Source organism: Caretta caretta, chromosome 1, assembly GCF_965140235.1.
Source record: "Caretta caretta isolate rCarCar2 chromosome 1, rCarCar1.hap1, whole genome shotgun sequence".
In the NCBI taxonomy this organism is placed as follows: Eukaryota; Metazoa; Chordata; order Testudines; family Cheloniidae; genus Caretta; species Caretta caretta.
Genome location: NC_134206.1, coordinates 27090822 through 27111207, shown reverse-complemented (window position 1 = coordinate 27111207; position 20386 = coordinate 27090822). Strand labels below are relative to the sequence as shown.

At 41.6% G+C, this 20386-nt stretch overlaps 1 protein-coding gene across 10 annotated transcripts in view; it reads right to left on the bottom strand.

The window, feature by feature from the left end:
* Window positions 1-4488: 4488 nt before the first annotated feature.
* The window catches only part of FAT3 (FAT atypical cadherin 3), a 586875-nt gene continuing 570977 nt past the window's right edge, over window positions 4489-20386 (bottom strand). For 7 of the 10 annotated variants that reach the window (XM_048842637.2, XM_048842682.2, XM_048842654.2 and 4 more), the window contains 3 exons: window positions 14706-14765; window positions 11311-11346; window positions 4489-10681 (listed from right to left, as the gene is read on the bottom strand). In XM_048842637.2, coding sequence (XP_048698594.2) covers window positions 10062-10681; window positions 11311-11346; window positions 14706-14765 — 716 coding nt within the window. In that variant the 3' untranslated portion in view covers window positions 4489-10061. The remainder of the gene's footprint in view (window positions 10682-11310; window positions 11347-14705; window positions 14766-20386) is intronic. The other 3 variants (XM_048842665.2, XM_048842673.2, XM_075126639.1) reach the window with 2 other exon arrangements.

Here is a 20386-nt window from a genome sequence, read left to right as displayed (position 1 = left end):
CCAAACAACTGGCATTGGTATCCTGGTGAACAGGGAAGGGGTATGCTGATCCATGGAGAAACGTGAGTAGTACACATAAGAGCAGATCAGAGTTAGAGTGACCTGTGCCCTGACCCTTTAAGGATTGAAGGGCTGCTGAGAGGGGTTAAAGGGGACAGCTGTGGTTGCAGCAGCAGGGTAGCGTGCGCCCTGCAAGGACTGGCCTGGGCCACTGTGTGTGTGTTTGTTTGGATACTAAGTTGAATAAAACTCCAGTTTTAAAATGGTCGCTGCTCTGGTAGCGTAACGTGTCATAACTGACTTCCTCTCCAGAGTGTGGGAGGAATGGTGGCTGGTTGTGAACGACATGACAAGCAAAGCTGTTCCTAAACCTACTGTGTCAGACTTTACACCTCTCTTTAGGGGGGATGAATAATGAACATTGCTAGGGGCTGGGTCTAATTTATAAAGGTGTTAAGAGAGAATTGTAAGAAAAATAACAAGATGATGGAAACACTGAAAGATCCATTGAGATGACAGCAGCACCCGCACTTCTGGGAGGGCTTCCTATTTTCTAATCCAAAATAAAGCAGAATTAAAACTTGCCATTATCTGAAGGGGGGTTTCATACTTTTGGTCTCTAAGAGCTCTGCTCCCATTGGAACCACATCAAAACTTACATTGACTTCCGGGAGACAGGCTCAAGCCTCAAGAAGCAGTAGGCGGTGTGTACTCCCATTGAAGATAAGGGGCCAGATTTACAAGCTACTTAGGTGCCTAAAGATGCCGATGGATGTGTAGGCCCAGATCCACAAAGGTACTTTGGAGCTTTGAAATGAATGGAAGGTACCTTTGAAGGTCTGGGCTCTAGCGGGATGTTTGACTTCAAAAGAGTTAGCTTAACTCACTGAAGTGCTTTCATAAACGCCAGTTGGTGCCCATGTGTATTGTTAGGAGCCAAAATTCCTTTGTGCATCAGGCCCCTAGAATAGGGACTGGTCCATGGGACTACTTGTGTGATTGAAATTAGACACATCTCAACAACTTGAACCCCAGAGGCAAGCCACTGCAACAGTACAGGTGGGAATCCCTCATTGCAGCATGCAGAGACTCTCTTAGCACTGCATACCTCTAGGGGCGGGGCGAGGCACAGCAATGGTCCCATCTACTCACTAGACATCCTAGCATCTGGTGCTAGGTACTGAAGCTAGCTGCATTCTTTTTAACGATGCAGTAAGTGCTACCAGTGAGTAAATTCTCCCCACACTCTGACCTATGCTTGGGAACTTCACCTTTCCAGCCCAGTCCAGCTCTGGGTCTAACAGCTATAATTTAGCTCTTTCTTTCAAGCTACATGGACTAGTGACTGTGCCTCCTGCTCTGTTCTGTACAGCACCAAGCACAGTAATTGTTCTCAGTTAATAATCAAATGCAGTAAGTTGCAATATTGCAATGAAACTTACATGGTTAAAGTTCCCTAAAGTCCAGTACAGCAGAAGTCAGTCCTTCAACAATGATAGCTCACCTGCATCACAGATTTGTGATCATTATTACATTGGTAAAGCTGCCATGCAATAACACTAGCGGTGTCCAATAAAATTACTAATGCCCACGAGGTAGGATTTATGGTATTCATTTCAGTGCACAAGTAGTAACATATTAAACTACATATTTAACCAGGTGAACGGGGACAGAAAAAAAATATGGTTGAAACATTGGCCCCACTGAAGTCAATGGGGGTTTTGCTTCAGCGGAGCCAGGATTTCACCCTATATATGTGTAATGAGGCTGAGTTAACATACCTGTTGTTATCTTCACGCCTGGTTTTGGAGACTAACACAGTACTGCCCTGTAATTGTATGAATAATTATCTATGCATTTAAATCTCTAGGTTCTTTTAAAGAAAATTTAGTGTGAAAGGTGACCTGCAAAGTAAAAACAAGTGTTGAGTGTGCCTCTTTTTTTGCTTCTTTCTGAGGTATACACAAGGCACCCCACAGTGTGCCCAGCTAACTGATCATCACACAGAGATTGAGGGCCAAATTCTCTACGACGCCTGTTTACAGCAGCATTTGGCCCTGGGAAGCAAGCTCATGACACTTATGAGTTCAAACAACTAGTGACCAAATGGGAAAACCTGAATTTGGTTCTACACAATTCTGCACTGCTTTGGGCTCAACAGAATTCTCTGCTCTCTGAAGAACCCAGGGCCATATTCTCACCTTCCACTGGCTTTACAGTGGTTCCCTCCATTGTTTTGAATGGAGTCATTCCTATTTTACACTGGTGTAAGGGAGAGCAGAAGCAAGCCCTAAAATATTGGAAACGAAAATCTAGTATCAAATTCTCTCAGGCAAATTGAAGAAGCTGATATTGGCAGGTGTGGGGCAACAAGTGTAGTCAGGGAAATAGAAAGCCAGAGAGAGAGGCCTTGTCATATTAAGGGAGAAAATACCTCTGGTGAGAGCTAAACTATTGTAGAAACAAGTCATAACTGAAGCTGTTTCCTCCACCTGCTGTTCAACTGCTCTGTCCTCTCTTCCTGGCCCATGGATTCAGCTCCCTGCGGTTCATAGCCCTTATTTACAAGTGAGGCATTGGGGCTCGGAAGTCTCTCTTCGTTGCAGCATCTAACTGCTGGTAGAAAGCAGGCAGGGGGTTTGTAAATTACTGTTCCCACACTGCAGAGAGAGTCCTAGTTACAGTGATGATTTATTTTTAACTGGGAGGGAGAGGGGAAGAGAAACAGGAAAAGATGCTACCAGGAGTTGCAAGTCTTCAATTTGAAAATTGCAACACTCATTCAAGTTTAATGACCCTGAAGCCTCTATCTCTTCACTGCCATTTGATCCACACAGAGGACTGTGCAGCCTCTATCAGTGGGATGCTGAGATACTACAGCCATGGGGGCCAGAAGTGCCTTTGTTAAATAGATGGCTTCTTTTGCCGAAACATTTTCATTCAGTTTTGCAAGTGCACCTTTTGTTTTATACTGGACATCCCACTGTGAATATATAAGAAAAGTTTCTAGGTGAAAACCCAGTGCCATTGAAGTCAATTGCAAACTGTCACTGACTTCAATGAAGCTGGCATTTCATCCTCTGTACCTATTCATTTTTTCAATGCTTTATTATTTTTATATTCAATGGAAACACTGCTTATCACACTTATCACCACACGCGATGCTTCTTGGCACACAACGAGGGAGAATTCCCCTTCTTTAACCTCGTCTCATTACTCATACTTATAACGATAGTTTTATTGTCCCACATCCCTTAGTAGTTTTGAATAAAATTGCTACCAAGTTCTAAGGCACCCATTCTGAGTGTCATGGGAACAAAGAACCAGGGGCTGATACCAGAAAACTGGGGAGAATCACTAAACTGTTTGCCATGGAAGGGGAATAGAGTTTTACTTAAAGAGTGATTTTTAAAAAGCACTCTCTGTATTAGCAATTCTAAACTGGGTCAAAAGTAATTTGTTTTGCTTGAAAATGATGTTTTCTAGTGTCTCCCCACGGATCTTGCGCTCCCTACCTCTCCAAACAGGCAGATGGATCCTCCAATGGCTGAATTTTTGACTCCTAGTCCTGACAGCCGCTTGCCCACATGTGGTCTCAGTTCCAGAGCATCCACATCTACTTACACTACTGTTTGGGGAAACAGTGAAAAAACAGCCTTCTACTTCCAGAACATGGGAGATGTGAACTGAAAAGAAATTAACATGGTTCAAATGAGGGCCCTGAAGTCTAAGAAAACCTTTGTCCCCTTGGAGGGAATAGATGCTTTTGCTTGGCATCCTGCTTTGTTTTACCACTATGCGACTTTAAATTCATGTTTCCAGGAGGCCAAAGAAAAGTATCTGAACTCTGATCAGTGGTTTAGTTTCAAAGACTGTTCTAAGTTTCATATGGTTTTAATGTGATACCGTCCTATGAAAAACATCACTCCTCCAATTTAGTGGTGTGAGTGCTCTAAATCCATTCTCCAGTTTTGTATGGGAGTCATTTTTTAAAAAATTATATGGTTGTGTTATGTAAACAGGATTAAAATGTGTTTGAAGGGCTCTGAAATGGTTTCCCTTCCTACTTGGAGCTGGTGTTTCTTCTCAGCATGTTGGGAGCTGGGGGGTCGGAAGATCTGAGCAAACGTGTCTAGAGTTAACTGAATGTTGGGGGTGGGGGAATCCCTCTAATTCTGATGTGGTGAACCCCTGTACACAAAACTCTGAGTGGACTGAAAGATCTTTGAGACAAGGACTTTTTTAAAATAATTGTATACATCGTGCCTAGCACAATAGGGTCTCATTCTGTTACTGCGCTATAACAAGGAGGCGGATTTGAGGAATCTGAAAAGCGCAGTGCTTTCTGGATTACAACATACAGTAGGGAGAACTATACATTGCAATGTGAATTTTCCCCTAGACTGCTGACAGAATTTATATGCCTCATCTGAATCCCTCTTTTCAAAATGTGTCCTAATGAAAATGTCAATAAATAGTAAACACAAGTAGGGTTTTTTTTTGTTTTTTTACTTAAACTTGTTTTAACCATCAACTTTAGCAAATTTTGGCAGTTACAAACCTGTACACTTTTTTCTTTTTTATAGCAAAAGAACACAAGACAATACTGCCAACAGCAATTATGAAGGAACATTTAATCTTCAGATGAGGGCCGAGATCCACTCGAAGTGATTACCTTCTCCTTTGCATAAGGTTGTTTTTTTTTTGTCAATGAAAAAATGATGTATCTTAACAGCTACTTGACATGGCATAAAAATCATGTCTCTAAGTCTTTGTGCAAAACACATTGATTTAAAAAAAGTCAATAAAAAACATCTTCTTAAAAACAGAAAAAGTTAAATGAAAAGAGCTGAACCAAAAGGAAAGTTACAGTACATTTGAAATGATTAAAAAGTACCATTTTTTCAAATCTAAACTTTTTTTTTTGCCATTACCTTAAAAGTTTAAACCAACTTGGATGACTCTCTTTTAATTATATCAAACAAAAATTTAAAGCGACCCGATTGGCATCAAATATCTACAAAAGCCTGGTAATTTGAAACCATTATATACATTATTTTTATAAACTTCTTTTTAAACACCAAAACATACATCTTTTACAAACCAGCCTGCTTGCAACAGGTAAAATTTACACGACAATCTTTCTGATACAGTGCTTTAAAGAGAACTGCTTCCATTTCCCAAATGCATTTGTCACTTCCTGAAAAGCAGTTGTATGGGCTCATAAAATTATTAAATAGTAGCAATTCAGGTATTCATTTGACAGACGAATAATTACAGTACTGAGAGTTCCAATCTCATTCCCATAATACAATTCAAGTGCATCCTTAACACTGGTAATGACAAGTTATGGCCTTCGCATAATACTACGTATTTGTAATTATTGCTTTTTGTTATTACATAAAGAAATTAATTTCGTTTATTCTTTCCCCACCCACCCGCCTGTTCCTCCCCCGTAAGATGTGGCTATAGGTAAATCAATGCCCCTTCTGTTAATGGGTGACTTTGTAGGTCAAGTTTACAGACTACAGGCTAAAGGCAATGGACAATAATGCGAATACTGTTAATTTCTAGGGATTGTTGTATCACTGATGTGTACTGAGAGGACAGAGATGCACACTGGCAAAAAAGCAGAGAACTATACCATAGAGCGTGTACCATCATGAACCTAAAGAAGTCTCTCTCCCCTTTAGAACCTTTTAACTTCCGTAATTACTCCTGTAATAATTAAAAAAAAAAGGCTAAAATGGTAATATTGATCTAACAAAGATGCATTTCTCTATTGGTTTAAAATAGCTATTTTCCTTAATTATGAATGACACCAGCCTTTTAAAGAAAGCATTGCAGTAATGAACAATAACGGTCCACTGAACCTTGAGTCACTCCTGGGTTGTGGGGTTAAAATATCATGGCATGATTTTCAAACAGGAGTATGACTTGCTACACAAATATGTATTTACCATTCCTGCTAGACCTGCCTTTTCCACTGGAACTTGTATTGAGGCACAACAACAATTGTATGTAACATATCAAAGGCTTTATAACAGGCTAGAATTTTTTTTGTTGAGGACCAAAGTTAAACAACTGTAAGAAAAATGCTCAGGGTGAAATTCTGTGCTGTGCCTCTGAGAGGTGCAGCCCAGGTGGAGCTGGGATCTCTAAACCACCTTTGTGTCTTCTTGACCATGGGCTGCTCCCGTCTTCCAAACCTTGCCTTGAGAAAGGATCCTTGGAAGGGCAGCCCTATGGCTGTCTCCTGCAGTGCTTGTGCCAGGCAAATCCTCCCCCACCTGTATATGGGACTTTTAGGGTCCCTGTACACCACTTTGGCCCTTTTACCCAGTGTAAAGGAGCCAGATCAGGAGTACTAGTTTTTTTCCCCTCAGAAGCTCATAACTGGAGGCAAAATGTTAACGATAATTAAAAAAAAACCCATGCTTGCCAGATTCTCCTTTACACTAAGACCACTTTAGAGGGTCTTGGCAGTGTAAATGGCATTGACACCCACTTTAAGACCCTTAAAGGAGCACTGGTGTTAATGAGAATCTGACCCTTTGTCAAAACCAGAAAATATGCATCAGATAAGTAAGACTCACAAGCATCTTGGAAGTCTAAGAAATTCTGATAAAGATATGAATTTATTTTCTGAGCAGTTGCTGCCTTTTTTTTTTTTTAAATAAAAAGCAAAGAGTATATTTACCATAGAGGACTGTGGTTTTGCCGTGGAATATCATCATTTGATATTGTAGTAATTCTGTGAAAATAGAATCTGAAGGGAAATATCATGTAGGGGAGCCATCTACAGGAATGTGAATTGTGATACTGTACAGACACAATGATAGTCAAGACTAGCAGGGATTCTGAGCAAAGGCTGAACTAGGCAGCTGACAAGACGGCAACAAACAAAAAACCCATCATACGACAGAGTAATATACATCAGATGGAATAGTGTAAACTACCTACTCATGCACTCATTTGGTTCATATTGTCACCTCCCAGGTGAGAGAATCAGGGTTAATCATAGCACACCATTAATTAAAAAGGCAAATAAGATGCTGAGTTGTATTAACAAGGAGACAGAAAGTAATGTGAGAACGTTATTGCACGCTGTAATGCTTGGAAAGGTTTTCACCTTGAGATCTGCATTCAAGTTTGGTCATTGAAAAGAACTAGAAGAGAACCAGAAAGGCAACAAAAGTGGGGACAGGCATTGAGGGGTTTCTGTCTGAGGAAAGACTGAATACAAGAGGCCTATTTAGTTTGGAGAGGAGGCGATATTGAGGTATATAAAATCATGAATGGTACGGAGAAGGTTTATCAGGTGCTCCCATATACCCTTCCCCATAACACATTAACAAATTGGCGCTTGATTAAATGAAATGGCAACAAAATTTAAAAGACAGAAAAGGAAGTATATAGTGAAGCTACGTGTATATTACCAGTGAAACTCACTGCCCACAAGATATTACTGAGGCAACAAGCTTAGTTAGAACCATTGGTATTTTCTGGTATGGCAATTGCTATGTTACCAATTGTGTTTCCCTTTGTGACACTTTTGATATGTCCCTATAAGGAAAATAACTTAGATACCAGTGTCTCAGGGATCTATTACCCAAAGATGTTTTCTACAGATGAAGATGGTGAGAATATTTAATAACTAGTTGGGGGCAAAAAGAGAGTTCATTGCATAATAGCTCAAAATGTAGTACAGAAGAGTTGACTTGAAGCAAACCCCATGTACATCACAGCCATGTGCTAAAAGAGTATTAAATTCATATCAGCATTAAAACTATTGCACAACAGCTAAAAGTGCAGCTTTTTTATTTTGTTTAAACTCAAATATTCCTATCCTTGAAGTAATACTAATCTATTCCTTGCAACCGCTTCTCTGTAATGTGAACTTTCTGAGCAGGGCACGGTCATGCTGCAAAACTGAATCTCTGCCTTGGCCCGAGCCAAACTATTTCATGGGTTGCAGGGAAATCCCTCATTTCCCTTGCAATCGTGATATACTTGAAATCTGTATTTTTTTCCTTTAAAATGGTGGGAGAGTGGGAGGGAAAGGGGATCAAAATGTACCATGAACACATGTAGAACATACCACTCTTACAGAAGCACTTTGAGGAGACCAAGTGACAGTCATAAATTCAATGAACAGGAACTATATGCAGGCAAGTACTTCATAATACTTGTAGGTGCAGTACATTCTCTTGCCTAAATTCCACTTTATTTATTTATGTACCTCTACATACTGTAACTGGATTGTTTTTTAATGAAGAATTGTTGCATGATCCAAAGTAAAACCAAACTTCTACTGATATATGATATACCGGAGGGAAGCACTGAAATATCAGGTTTACACTGCAAATTTTAGAGACCATGTTTTATTAAAAGTGTCACAAGCTACACAACTATTTAAGTAACATTCTCAATAACCTATTTTCTTTTGGGAAAACTTGAGAATAATCACCAGCAGTATGATAAGAAATAAGACTGACTTATGACAACCGAATGGGTAAAATTCAGTTCAGTCAAGAATCTCAAAAACGATCCAGTTAACTTATTTGACCAAGAAACAGGATAAGGCAGCAGCATGAAAAACCTGTTGGAGCATCCATTCATCTATAACTTCTATCTGTTCAACAAACTTTCAGAACGACTGAGTTCTGCCAGGGAAGGATGTGGATAGTAAACATGAATGCAAAGTGAAGACTTCCTCCTATTCAATGTACAACATACAGCTACAGAGATATATAAAGCTGTAGAAGTACTCGTAACTGTAGTAAACACATTTTCACAGCATTGAGTAAAGGGCACATATATATTTTTACTGCAGTTGAGTGGAAAAAAAAAAGATTTCCATATTGCATTTAACCTGCTCTGGATGATTAATGTGAAATGCCAAAATTAACCTGATGTGTTGTTTTTGCATTTTACAGTATTATGCAAAAGTGCTTTTAACCCTGTGAATACTATTTGAGCGTTCTGAGGGAATACAGGGCCAGGTACTCAGCTGATGTTGATGTAAACAAAAATATCTCCACTGACTACCCCAATCTACACCAGCAGAGGATTTGTTCCACAAACTCGAGGGCAGGCCTTTTTGAAACTGTAGTTGATCTAGCAATTTAAGATTACAGCAGAATGCGTATGCAAATTATTACAAACTAATTTAACCGGACTATGACAGCATTATGACTGCTGTTAAAAAGCTGCAAGGAAGCCCAAAATAAAAGCAGCAAAATGTGGTAGGTCAGGTTCAGTTCTGTTCTCAGATACGCGTTCACATTGTGTACACAAATCACTGAGAGTTACATACGTGTATCTAAGGGCAGAATTTGGCCATTAGTGAGTCATACTCGCACGGGTTAAATGTCGCAATATTTGGAAAGTCTCATCTTTCAATGTATACACAAACATCTGAAAGTAACTTTGAATAATGGCAACCAACCTAGTCTAGTTTGGTGTACAATATATAATGTATATATTTGTCTTATTTGATGCACACAAGCTAGAATTAGATGTGATATATAAACAAAACCATAAATAAATAGTTATTTATGAACAGATATCCATGTTGATAAGTTGACTTCGAAATGCTTTTTAAATAAAACCAATGGAATTGTTTTACATATGATCAAATTCTTTAGCAGACCTAAAATTTCATGCAACAGTGCCTCTTGGAATCATCCTCCCGTTTCTTAATACTGCCGGGAGAGATTGTAACACTTTTAATAATACAATACCAAATAAAATAGGAGGTGAAGAAAGGGAACTTAAAAGGTGAAATTGTTTCCCCCCTTAGAAATTCTGCGAGTGTACTCTTGGGAATAAATAGATGGTACATACTCTCCAGATTGTCTGTAACAATTTTGTGGCATACAGCTTAACATAACTGGTCTCTTTGTGTCTGCACATACAGTATCATTTTTGAACAAGTTAATAGGTTATACTGGATTTCTGCCTTGCCCAATATACATAGATATATCTTTACCAAAATGTCTTCTCAGTATTTATACTGTTAATTGGACCAAATGACCACCAAAAAAAAAAAGTCTCCTTTACACTTGTGTCTGATGCTGGGTCTCCACAAATGGAATGTGAATGTTATCTAGGATGAGCTCCTCCACACTTTCAAAGTCACTCATGGCTACTTCGGAGTCGTCAAAGCCGCAGCTAGCTGAGATGTCAGATGAGGAGGCATCCAGAGAGTTGTGTAAGGATAAGGGCATCTTACCTGCACTAACGTTTTCCACGCTTTGGCCTGGGACAACAGCAAAAGTACTAAATTCATTCACAGTCTGAGATCCAGCAGCGTCTATCTCATTGGGAAACTGATGAGGAGGGAGGTATTGGCTAGGGTGAAACTGTGGCCGCCGTCTGCAATCTGGGCTGAGTGTGCTAGCCATTGAGACTGGCTGTGATGGTGGAAGGGTTTCATATTGGTCTGGGTAATCCTCGGGTAGAGGTGGCGGTAACTGGTCCTGACTTAAAAACTCTTCTTCGTGAGGAGGAGGATAGTCGCTGTCAATGTCATAGCCACCAAGGTAGTAATCAGTTTCCAGCTCCCTGTTACTTCCATGATGCACCGAGCCTCCATCTGCTGTTTCATAATTGGGCACTTCCTCAATATCAGACAAACGAGCGCTTGGCATCCAGTCAGAGGTGTCCCAATGATAAGCTGTAAAGGGGAACAAACTCTTTAGGATAGACAGTAACTAATAAGAACAAAACCTATTGCATGCACCTGCTACAGAGAAAATATTCACAGCAAATTTCAGCCACAGATGCAAATATAATCAGCATGCTCCACAGCCTGCTAAAACTGGTCAGCCATGCTCTCCCCAAAGGGGGAGAAAAACAACTTTACATCACGATGCCAACACAAAGATTAAAAGAAACAAAACATAACCATCTGAAAGCATTTCACATTGAAGGATGCAAGTAAGTGTATTAGAAATTATGAGTCTAAAAAATCAAAATGCTAGAAATCTGTGAATTAATATTTTTCACGAGGCATTAAAAAAAATCCAGCATGCTCAAAATAGCACGTCTGTCACTGCCAAACAACTTTGTTTCAGGAAAGAAAATACGCAGGACACACAAAGTGAACGGCTGAGAGGTCGAAAAGTATGGATGGCCCCTGAAGTAAACACTGGATGGCAAAATTCCCATGCATGCAGAATTTGCACATAATATAATCCAGAAGAGGGAAGAGAGATGAAGCACACTGATACTGAGAAAACAAAACCCAATGCCTTCCCCACCCTGACACAGTACAATAGGCAGAAAGCATTTCAGAAAAGTCACCTCTGTTGTAGTTCTGTCCTTGATCCATAACAGACACTGTTAGATACAAAGTGAAAAGTAAAAGCTGGTAATTCAAAGCTTGCTACCAGCATAGAGTTACAAGTGAAAATACAACTCTTAGCATGCATATGTCTAAAATACAGCTGGCTGTACGTTGTTTTATTAGCATTTTTAATTGTGCCATAGTTTAACGTATCAGGTAAGCCTTGCCCAGTCAAACATGGAAACATTCTGTCACTTGTATCAGTAAGTCATATTCCTTTCCTTTCATCATCTTAATTATCTATCTTCCCTTAACAAATATGGAATTAAATTAAAGCTGGAATTCTTAGTATGAAAGGGCCACCCACAGTCTGTAAGGTTTATAACTGTATAATACATTTCTCTCTCTCTTGCTCACTTTGGAATGGAAAAATAAGAATCTACAATTCTCAGGACCAGTTCAAACAAATCTGGGCCCACTCAAGTTCAGATACCATGGTGATGGGCATGGTATAAAAACCTGAATAGAATAGAAAGCCATTCCATGGGGTCATCAGCTACCCAACATTGCGTGCTTCCCGATCCCACACCCTTGACCTCTAAACTGTTCTGCCATGCTAGCTGATGGGGGGGGGGGGGGGGGGAATTCCAATATGGGGTAGGAAAGAGAAGAGGAATGAAGGTTTTGCGTTAAATGGGAGGAGAGTAACCTGTGATCTTTTTTTTTAAAAAGAAGCTCTAATAATTCAATCACTAGTTACTGGTCTCAATGCAAGAATCACTGAGCAAAAATCTCTGGACTTTGTTATTGTAGGTGGTCAGATTAAATCATCATAAGGGTATTTTATGGCCTTAAAATTTATTAATCTATGTATCCCAGCCAGGGCCGAGATAAAAGTGTGTGTGGGGGCGTGGGGAACCATCCCAGTTCCCTGATGGCTCAATTTATTAACATCACACAGAGCTCTCACTCAGCACCAAGCCATTTGTCCAGTTTACATGGTAACATAGCATGGTTAGTAAACAACATGCTAGCCTTCCAACGGGTCTCTGATAATGCTGGGGTGGCTGGGGACATGCTTGCCTGGAGGCTGCAGGTTTGGCAGCACTGTCTGAACCACCCTTAGCCATCCAAATATTGTCCAAAAAGAGCCTAAAACAAATGATCACACCAGTGGTCCCCAAACTTTTACCTCGTGCCTCCCACCCTGAGCTGCAGCTCTGGGAGGGGGGGGACGGGGACAGGGACAGAGGTACAGGGGTAAGGAGGCCAAGGCTGGTGCCACAGCAGGGGGCGGAGCCGGAAACGGAGCCTCAGCCAGGGGCGAGGGCTGGCAGCCGGGGCCAGCGCTGGGGCCAGGAGCAGAACTGGGTGGCACTCCTTCCCCACCCCCCCGTGGGGGCTGGCCCGGGCTCCAGCCTCACCCCCCAAATGTTCCTCTGTGCCCCCCTTGGGGGGTGCGCCACACAATTTGGGGACTTCTGGATTACACTGACAACACTCTTTGTTGGTAACCAGTATTGTGCTCTCCTCCCAGCTGTCTTCCGTCAGTGCAATTATACTGTACCCAAGGTGCATCAGGTACCTTAGCAGCTGCATCTTTTCACTACCCAGTAGAACCTCACTAATCTGCTGACCTGCATCAACCACAATTCCCACTTGAAATAGTGCCTTCTGATCCCTGCCCCTGACTTCCCAGCAGGGATTTGACAGCAGATGTTGTTGTGAGGTTTCATGTGACTATGGGCTTGTCTACGCCACACAGCTTTTAGCGACAAGGCTGTGTTGACACAGCCTTATCGCTAAAAGTCAGCACGTGTAAACACTCTTTGTCGGTACTTTGTCGGCACTTTTGCCAACAAAATACTTCCAGCCCCGCGAGCAGCGCTAGCTTTGTCGTGCTCCTGCCAACAAAGCCGCGTTCACACTGCCACTTGAGTCAGTAAAACTTTTGCCTTTCACGGGGGGGCTTTTTTATGTACCCGTGAAAGACAAACGTTTTGTCGACACCGTCACAGCGTAGACACATCCTAAGAATCCATTGCTTTTATCCAACTCTACCTACTTCTCACATCAGGAGTTTGCAGGTGGGCACAACATTTTCAGTGGAGGTTTCTGAAATTTATTTCTATGTTTTCTTGTGTCCACTGACCTTAAGGCATGGTGTGCAGCCAATTTGTTTTTCAAGTTTTTGTCTTGAGACACTGAGGTATTGGCGTTGTTTCTTATTTTCTTAATTTGGGGTGGAGTCTATTTTATTAGTTAACACTGATTACCTCATTGTATTAGTTTTGTAACATTGTATATGTTAGACAACTGCTAAGGGTATATCCTTAGATCTCAGGAAATAAGCAAGTACTTTCAAGTACTGTACCAATAAACAATTCTGGCTAAATGAACCTTTGAAAACTGCCACGAAAATATACTAGCCTGGGCACAAAATCAACTAGCTCACCATTTATTGTGATTATAATGATGACATCAGTATTTTATTTGCCCATCCTTAAACATTACTCAGCCTGGGCTAGCAGCACTCTGTAAGGCTGGACTAAACTATACTTGCTAAATAAGGGTGAAATCCTGAGCAAGCCAGACTTGATGGGCTTAGCAAATAAATAATAAAACCGAGCTCTTATATAGCACTTCTCACCAGTAGATCTCAAAGTGTTTTACAAAGAAGGAGAGTATAATTATCCCCACTTCAGGGGGGGGAAACTGAGGCACAGTGAGGTGAAGAGACTTGCCCAGCAAGCTAAGTGTTCCAGGTGGGAACAGAACCCAGTTGTCCTGAGTCCCAGTCCAGTGCTTTATTCACTAGGCAACACTGCCTCCAATGGGGGGCTATGGAACCCTCACTCTAACTGAGAACCAGGACATGTTTCTGTAATAGCATCCAGAGCTTTCTGCACAACTTGTGTGTTGGCATTGTGGCATTTGGGACCATTTGGCTTTGCCCACACCTACCTTCAGCCCCCACCTCCTCTCCATGTGGTCCTGTGGCATAAAGAGCTGCAGAACTTAGCTCCCCTGTGGTCAGGGGTTAAACAGTCCCCAAGCATGGTCCCCCAGCATCCACCTTACGACAGCCATAGCAGTTTGGCTACGTCATGAGCTTAATCCTGCTCCAAATCAAGTCAACAGAATAACTCCCATTGACTTGAATGGCACAGGATCAAGCCCTGTGTGCCTTTTTGTACCCTGGATGGCACCCACAATTACCAAAGTAGATTTTGTGATGCATCGTCCTAGATCTTATTCTGCTGTTTGTTTGTTTGTAACCTTGCTAATTTGTAAAGCTGTCATCTGTAGTGGGTTTGCCAGTCAGTGTAGATTAGTGAGGTTCTGCTGTAGTGTTTCAACAAAGAATACAGGAGGCAATGTTTGCAGAATAATAAAGAAAAAAATTAAATACCTTCATTTTCTATAGTGTCAACTACATTGTTGACAAGCTGTATGACAGTCACTATGGAAGCTTGTGGAAAAGGGAGAGCGGAAAATAAAGGGAGGGGAAGGACAGCTTTAGGTTAGTATTTAAAAACACACACAATATGTTCCCACATTAAAATTTCTCAAACAGAACTGGCATGAAAAAGGCTGTCAAACAATTCATGAATTATGCAGTGGTTTCCAACACATTTCATTTCAGATAATCCTGTATATTTTTCAAATGGAAAAGCACATGATGATAAATTCCAAAGCATTACTTCCAAAAAGGCACATGCAATGATGAATATCAACTCCTAAATTCAAACAGGACTGTCCAGCTGATTCAATTAACCAAAGTAGTATCTGGTTTTACCAGATACTAATCTCTAATTAATTCTTGCTCAAAGGCCACTAGAGACAGTGTGGTGCATTCCAAGGAATCATTATCTCTGAGGCAATCACACAGATCTGAAATGGAGTTAAGTCTTCAACTTAATCTATTTCATAATAGAGATATTTTACTTATTTACTGTGCGTACCCTGCAGTATAGTACCTCAATGACATTAAGCAGTGCTGCTATAATTAGGACACTGTCAAATGGTTTCAGTCCAAATTCCGACCCACGTTAAATAAAATGCTATGTTGAATGTCCTGTGGGTTCGAAACGTGTTTTGCCAGTAATTAATTTAGACCAATCACAGTTAAATACAGGACCAAACGGCATTGTATGGCATAGACACCTTGACAGTAGCAATGATTGGACTCCAAAAGGTCCTGGTTATTGGATGAGCTACCCCAAGTTCAGATGCTTATCTAAACCGTCTCCCGATCTCACAGATTGGCAAACCAGGACTTGACATTTTTTGCAAATAAGCTTTCATAGGAGGCTTCTGAATGTGCAACATTATTCTGATTAATATCCCATTCTTCTCCTGATGAGAGGCTATGCCCCTTTCAATTGAGGCATGGTCCCAGGCCCACTGGAGTCAGTGGAAAGACTTGCATTAAATTGGTGCTGGCCCTTCATGAAGGAATAGTCTTTCCCATCTCTAATTACCATGATCCAACTTAATGCTCCTGGGAAGGGGTCCCTTTTTTGATCCAGAAATAGCCTCTCTTCTCATGGTATTTAAGCCCATCCCTTATTGACAGTCATTTAGCAGAGAGAGGCCTGGTTAACCAAATAAACCATATCCTTGAGCTGTGTTGACCTTATAGATGCCATCAGTGATACTGATTATAATCATATAAATAAGGGAGTCCCAGATCTGTTAATGCACCATAAGTAATAGAGAGGGATAAAAAATCCTCCATTATATGGTTAGCTGCCGCATGACTGGGGAAAGAGGGTGAAGGGAGCACTAAGTGAGAGTGCCTTTCCAGAGACGCAGTGAAGTGCCCCCCACCGCCGGGCCAGCAGGATTCCACCAGCACAAGATACAGAGTCACTGCTTAGCCTAGCAGTGCTGACTAGCTCAAGATTTGGCACGCATAATTTGGAGAGACAAAAAAAATCTTGCCCATCCCTCTGCTAATGCAAATGCTTGGCAAATTAAAAAAAAAAAAAAGGCAAAACCAGAAGGGAATGTGATGCTAGTGTGAAGCATCTGTGAGACAAGAAAGAGTTGAAAACAAAACATTAAAAACCAGGGTCAGCTTCGCATGGTAATGGCAGTGCAAAAAGTGAACAGAATGTTGGGAATCATTACGAAAGTGATAGATAATAAGACAGAAAATATCATACTGCCTCTATTTAAATCCCTGGTATGCCCACAACTTGACTTCTGCGTGCATATTTTGGCCGCACCATCTCAAAAAACGATATATTGGAATTGGAAAAGGTTCAGAAAAGGGCAACAAAAACGATTAGGGGTATGGAATGGATTCCATCTGAGGAGAGATTAATAAGACTGGGACTTTTCAGCTTAGAAAAGAGACAACTAAGGGGGGATGTGATAGAGGTCTATAAAATCATGACTGGTGTGGAGAAAGTAAATAAAAAAGTGTTATTTACTCCTTCTCATAACACGAGAACTAGGGGTCACCAAATGAAATTAATAGGCAGCAGGTTTAAAACAAACAAAAGGAAGTATTTCTTCACACAACGCATAGTCAACCTGTGAAACTCCTTGCCAGAGGACGTTGTGAAGGCGAAGACTATAACAGGGTTCAAAAAGAACTAGATAAATTCATGGAGGATAGGTCCATCAGTGGCTATTAGCCCGAATGGGCAGGGATGGTGTCTCTAGCCTCTGTTTGCCAGAAGCTGGGAATGGGCGATAGGGGATGGATCACTTGATGATTACCTGTTCTGTTCATTCCCTCTGGGGCACCTGGCATTGGCCACTGTTGGAAGACAGGACAGTGGGTGAGATGGAACTTTGGACTGACCCAGTATGGCCGCGCTTATGTTAAGGAGTTACTCTTCCCCACGGGATCAGAGTTTGGGTTCTCAGACCAGTTGGAAGAGACAGCAGGGACTGGAACTACTTGCAGGGGCTGTGTACTCAGTCTCCTCATGCTGTTCTGGAGGGAATCCCTCTGGCTGATTCAATATGAAAGGGGCAGCATCCATGAACAGGGTCAGCTTTTGTGGAGAAAACTAGGGGTCTCAGTGAATGGTCCCTCTGATCCCTGAACCAACTCACCCACCCTAGACCCCCAATATAACAAGTATCCTGACAGTGTCCTTTTAAGTTTGCTTCAGCCCATCCATTCAAAATTCCTTCTTACAGGAAACAGTAACTTGCCTTCAAAGTGCACTCTCAAAACCTTTGTGCTGAGAGCAGGCATTCTTTTCCCATTAAGGTGAATAAGGAATTTTAAGACATCGTTTGCCTTTTTTGATTACGAAAATTAATGCTAATTACTGTGAGCACAACAAACTGAGACAAGCAATTTAAACACATTCAAAATGACTTAAAGTCACCTTAACAAAAACCAGTCACAGTAAATGTTCACAATAAAAAGCATTCAAAAGAAATGTTAGAGTTATGAGCTGAACCCATCAAAGCTATGGAAATCCACAGAGAAAGCCCCAAACCAACAACACTCGGGGGAACGTATGCTGCCTACCCATGTATTGACACAAACTGAATGAACAGTCTGATGTTTCTCTTAGGAGAAAGAAGCAATGCCTTTTGCTTGTAACGGCACTTTTACAGGAACTATTCCCAGCTCCAGTAAGACGAGCTCTGTTGCTTCCATATATGGAACAGGCTTCCCGAGTCAGTGGAAGATGACAACCCTACCCAGTTTTGCTAATAATTTTCGCAACATGACACAACACGTTGCCCAGTCTCAGAAGAGGACAGTCAGTGTTGCAGGCAGGGTCATGCACAATCTTGATGGGAAGAAATATAATAATGACTCCGCCTTCGTGTCTCCTTGCGGACGTGGCTGGTGAGCAGCTATCCAGTTTCGGGGGCAAACACTGTGACCTTTGCAAGACGGATTCATTCACTAGCTTTAGAATGGAACGCGGGTGTGGGAATGTGAGGTGGTGAGTCATCCCTGAACTAGAGCCTGATTAAACCACTTGCAGTGATTGGTCATTCCTCACTAGGCTCCAGTCAATGCACAAGCCAGGAGCTGCTCTGGTGACTCTCAGGGCACCTATATAAGCCTCACAGGAGAAACAGTAGCTCAGTCCGCCCAACGTCACAGAATGACTTGGAACACTCCCCTGCTGGATAGTGGTGACGGGACCCACAGGCCCTGCTCTTGTTCCAGCTTTGTTTCCAGTCCTGCTCCTGGAGAAACACTTAACTGCTTTAAAAGGAGAGTGCTTCCTTACCCGCTGTGTGTGTGTGTCCATGTATGTCTGCCTCCTATTTGGGGGTCCTATGTTGAAAAAAATCAGAAAAAACAGGATATGCTATTCTGCACTGACTTCTGTGGGATGACGCCAATGACCTAAAAGGCCTTCCTATCCTCTCTGAACCTTGATTACAGTAGACACTGAACTAGAATTCTTATCTTTAAGGGACACATTTTAAATATTGCTTCCACAAAATGTGTGTGGACACAAAGGGTCCAATCCAGCTCCCCGGAGGAGAGTTTTGCCTAGGGTTGCCAACTTTGGTTGGAAGTATTCCTGGACGTTTCATCAGATGCCATAATCTTTAAAGATTAATATTTAATTCTTGGAGACTCCAGGGCAATCCTGGAGCGTTTGCAACCCTAGTTTTGCCACTGACTTACAGGATCAGGTACCTGAAAAGCCTGCATTCACACTAATTTGAATTTGGTTGGCGTACAAGGTAATTGCATATACGTGCAAATGCATGTTTTGCAAATGCAACAGAAGTGCAACAAATAATGCAGGATTACACAGCCAGTTTTGAAATTTGGTCTTGAACTGCATGGAAGCTTAACTACAAGGAAACTGAGTCTTTGCTCTTTTTGTTTTAAATAAAAATGTGCATTTTTTTCTTTTAATTCTTTTGAAAGGGGAGAAAAAATAATCAATTAGACAAGAACATTTGAATGTGTTCAGTTTATTCAGACATAAAGGAAAAGGAAAACAGTCATTTGTTTGACAGCTACCATCCAGCTATAGTCAGCATTTTTTGTAGCCTATGAATTAAAAAGATAGCCAAATTGCTACCCTGTCTGTGAAAGAAAGAGTAAAATTCTCTCCTTCATTCCATGGGGCAGGCATCAATTATACACTCTGCACTCCTTCCACGCGGGGTATGGATCCAAGAGGAGAATTTCAACTGAACGCTGGTACAAGGTATGATTGGGACTGTTTACTTTTTATCAACAGGAACACATATTCTAAGCTTTTTATTGTGTTTATACTTTGGGTTTGAAAACTCTGAACATCTTACAATGGAAGGAGGAAGGGTGATTCTTGTTAAAGGGCGGCACTGAGACTCAGGAGATCGTAGATTCACAGATTTGTTCCAGGCTATGCCAGGCTTTTTGTGTGATGCTTCATCTCCCTGTCCCTCAGTTTCCTCCTCTGAAAAATGGGGAGAATAACATTTTACAAGGGAGCAGAGTGGATAGATTCATTCCTGTGTGGGAGGTGCTCAGACTCTATGGGTATGAGTGCCACAGAAAAGGTCAAAATGTCTGAAATTTCTATTTTTAAGGTATGGATGAAAAGATTGAGTCAAGTGAATGAGAGGAATTACTCACCTGTAACTGGAGGTCCTTTGAGATGCATGGTCCCTATCTGTATTCCTCTGTGGGTTATGCATGTGCACCATGAGCCCAGAGCTGGAACATTGAAAACAGTGTCTGTTGGTCCACGCATGCCCCCTGCCTCACACCTCATGCCTCACCTCATAAAGGGCAGGCTGGACTGACCGCTTCTCTGGTTGCTTTACTACGACAAATCAGATAAGATCTGAAGCGGAGGAGAAGGAGGGTGGGTAGTGGAATACAGATAGGGACCACACATCTTGAAGACCCTCCAGTTACAGGTAAGTAACCTCTTCTTCTTCTTCAAGTGATGGTATCCCTATGGTATTCCATTGTGGGTGACTGACAAGCAGTACCTAAGTAGGAGGGTGTGAGGATGTAGATTGTAGGGCTGAGCAGAGTAATCCTGTCCCAAAGGAGGCATCAACAGAAGAGTCCTGCACCCGGACATAATGTCTTGCAAATGTGTGAATGGAGTCCCATGGGGCTGCTTTACAGATGTCCCGGAAGAG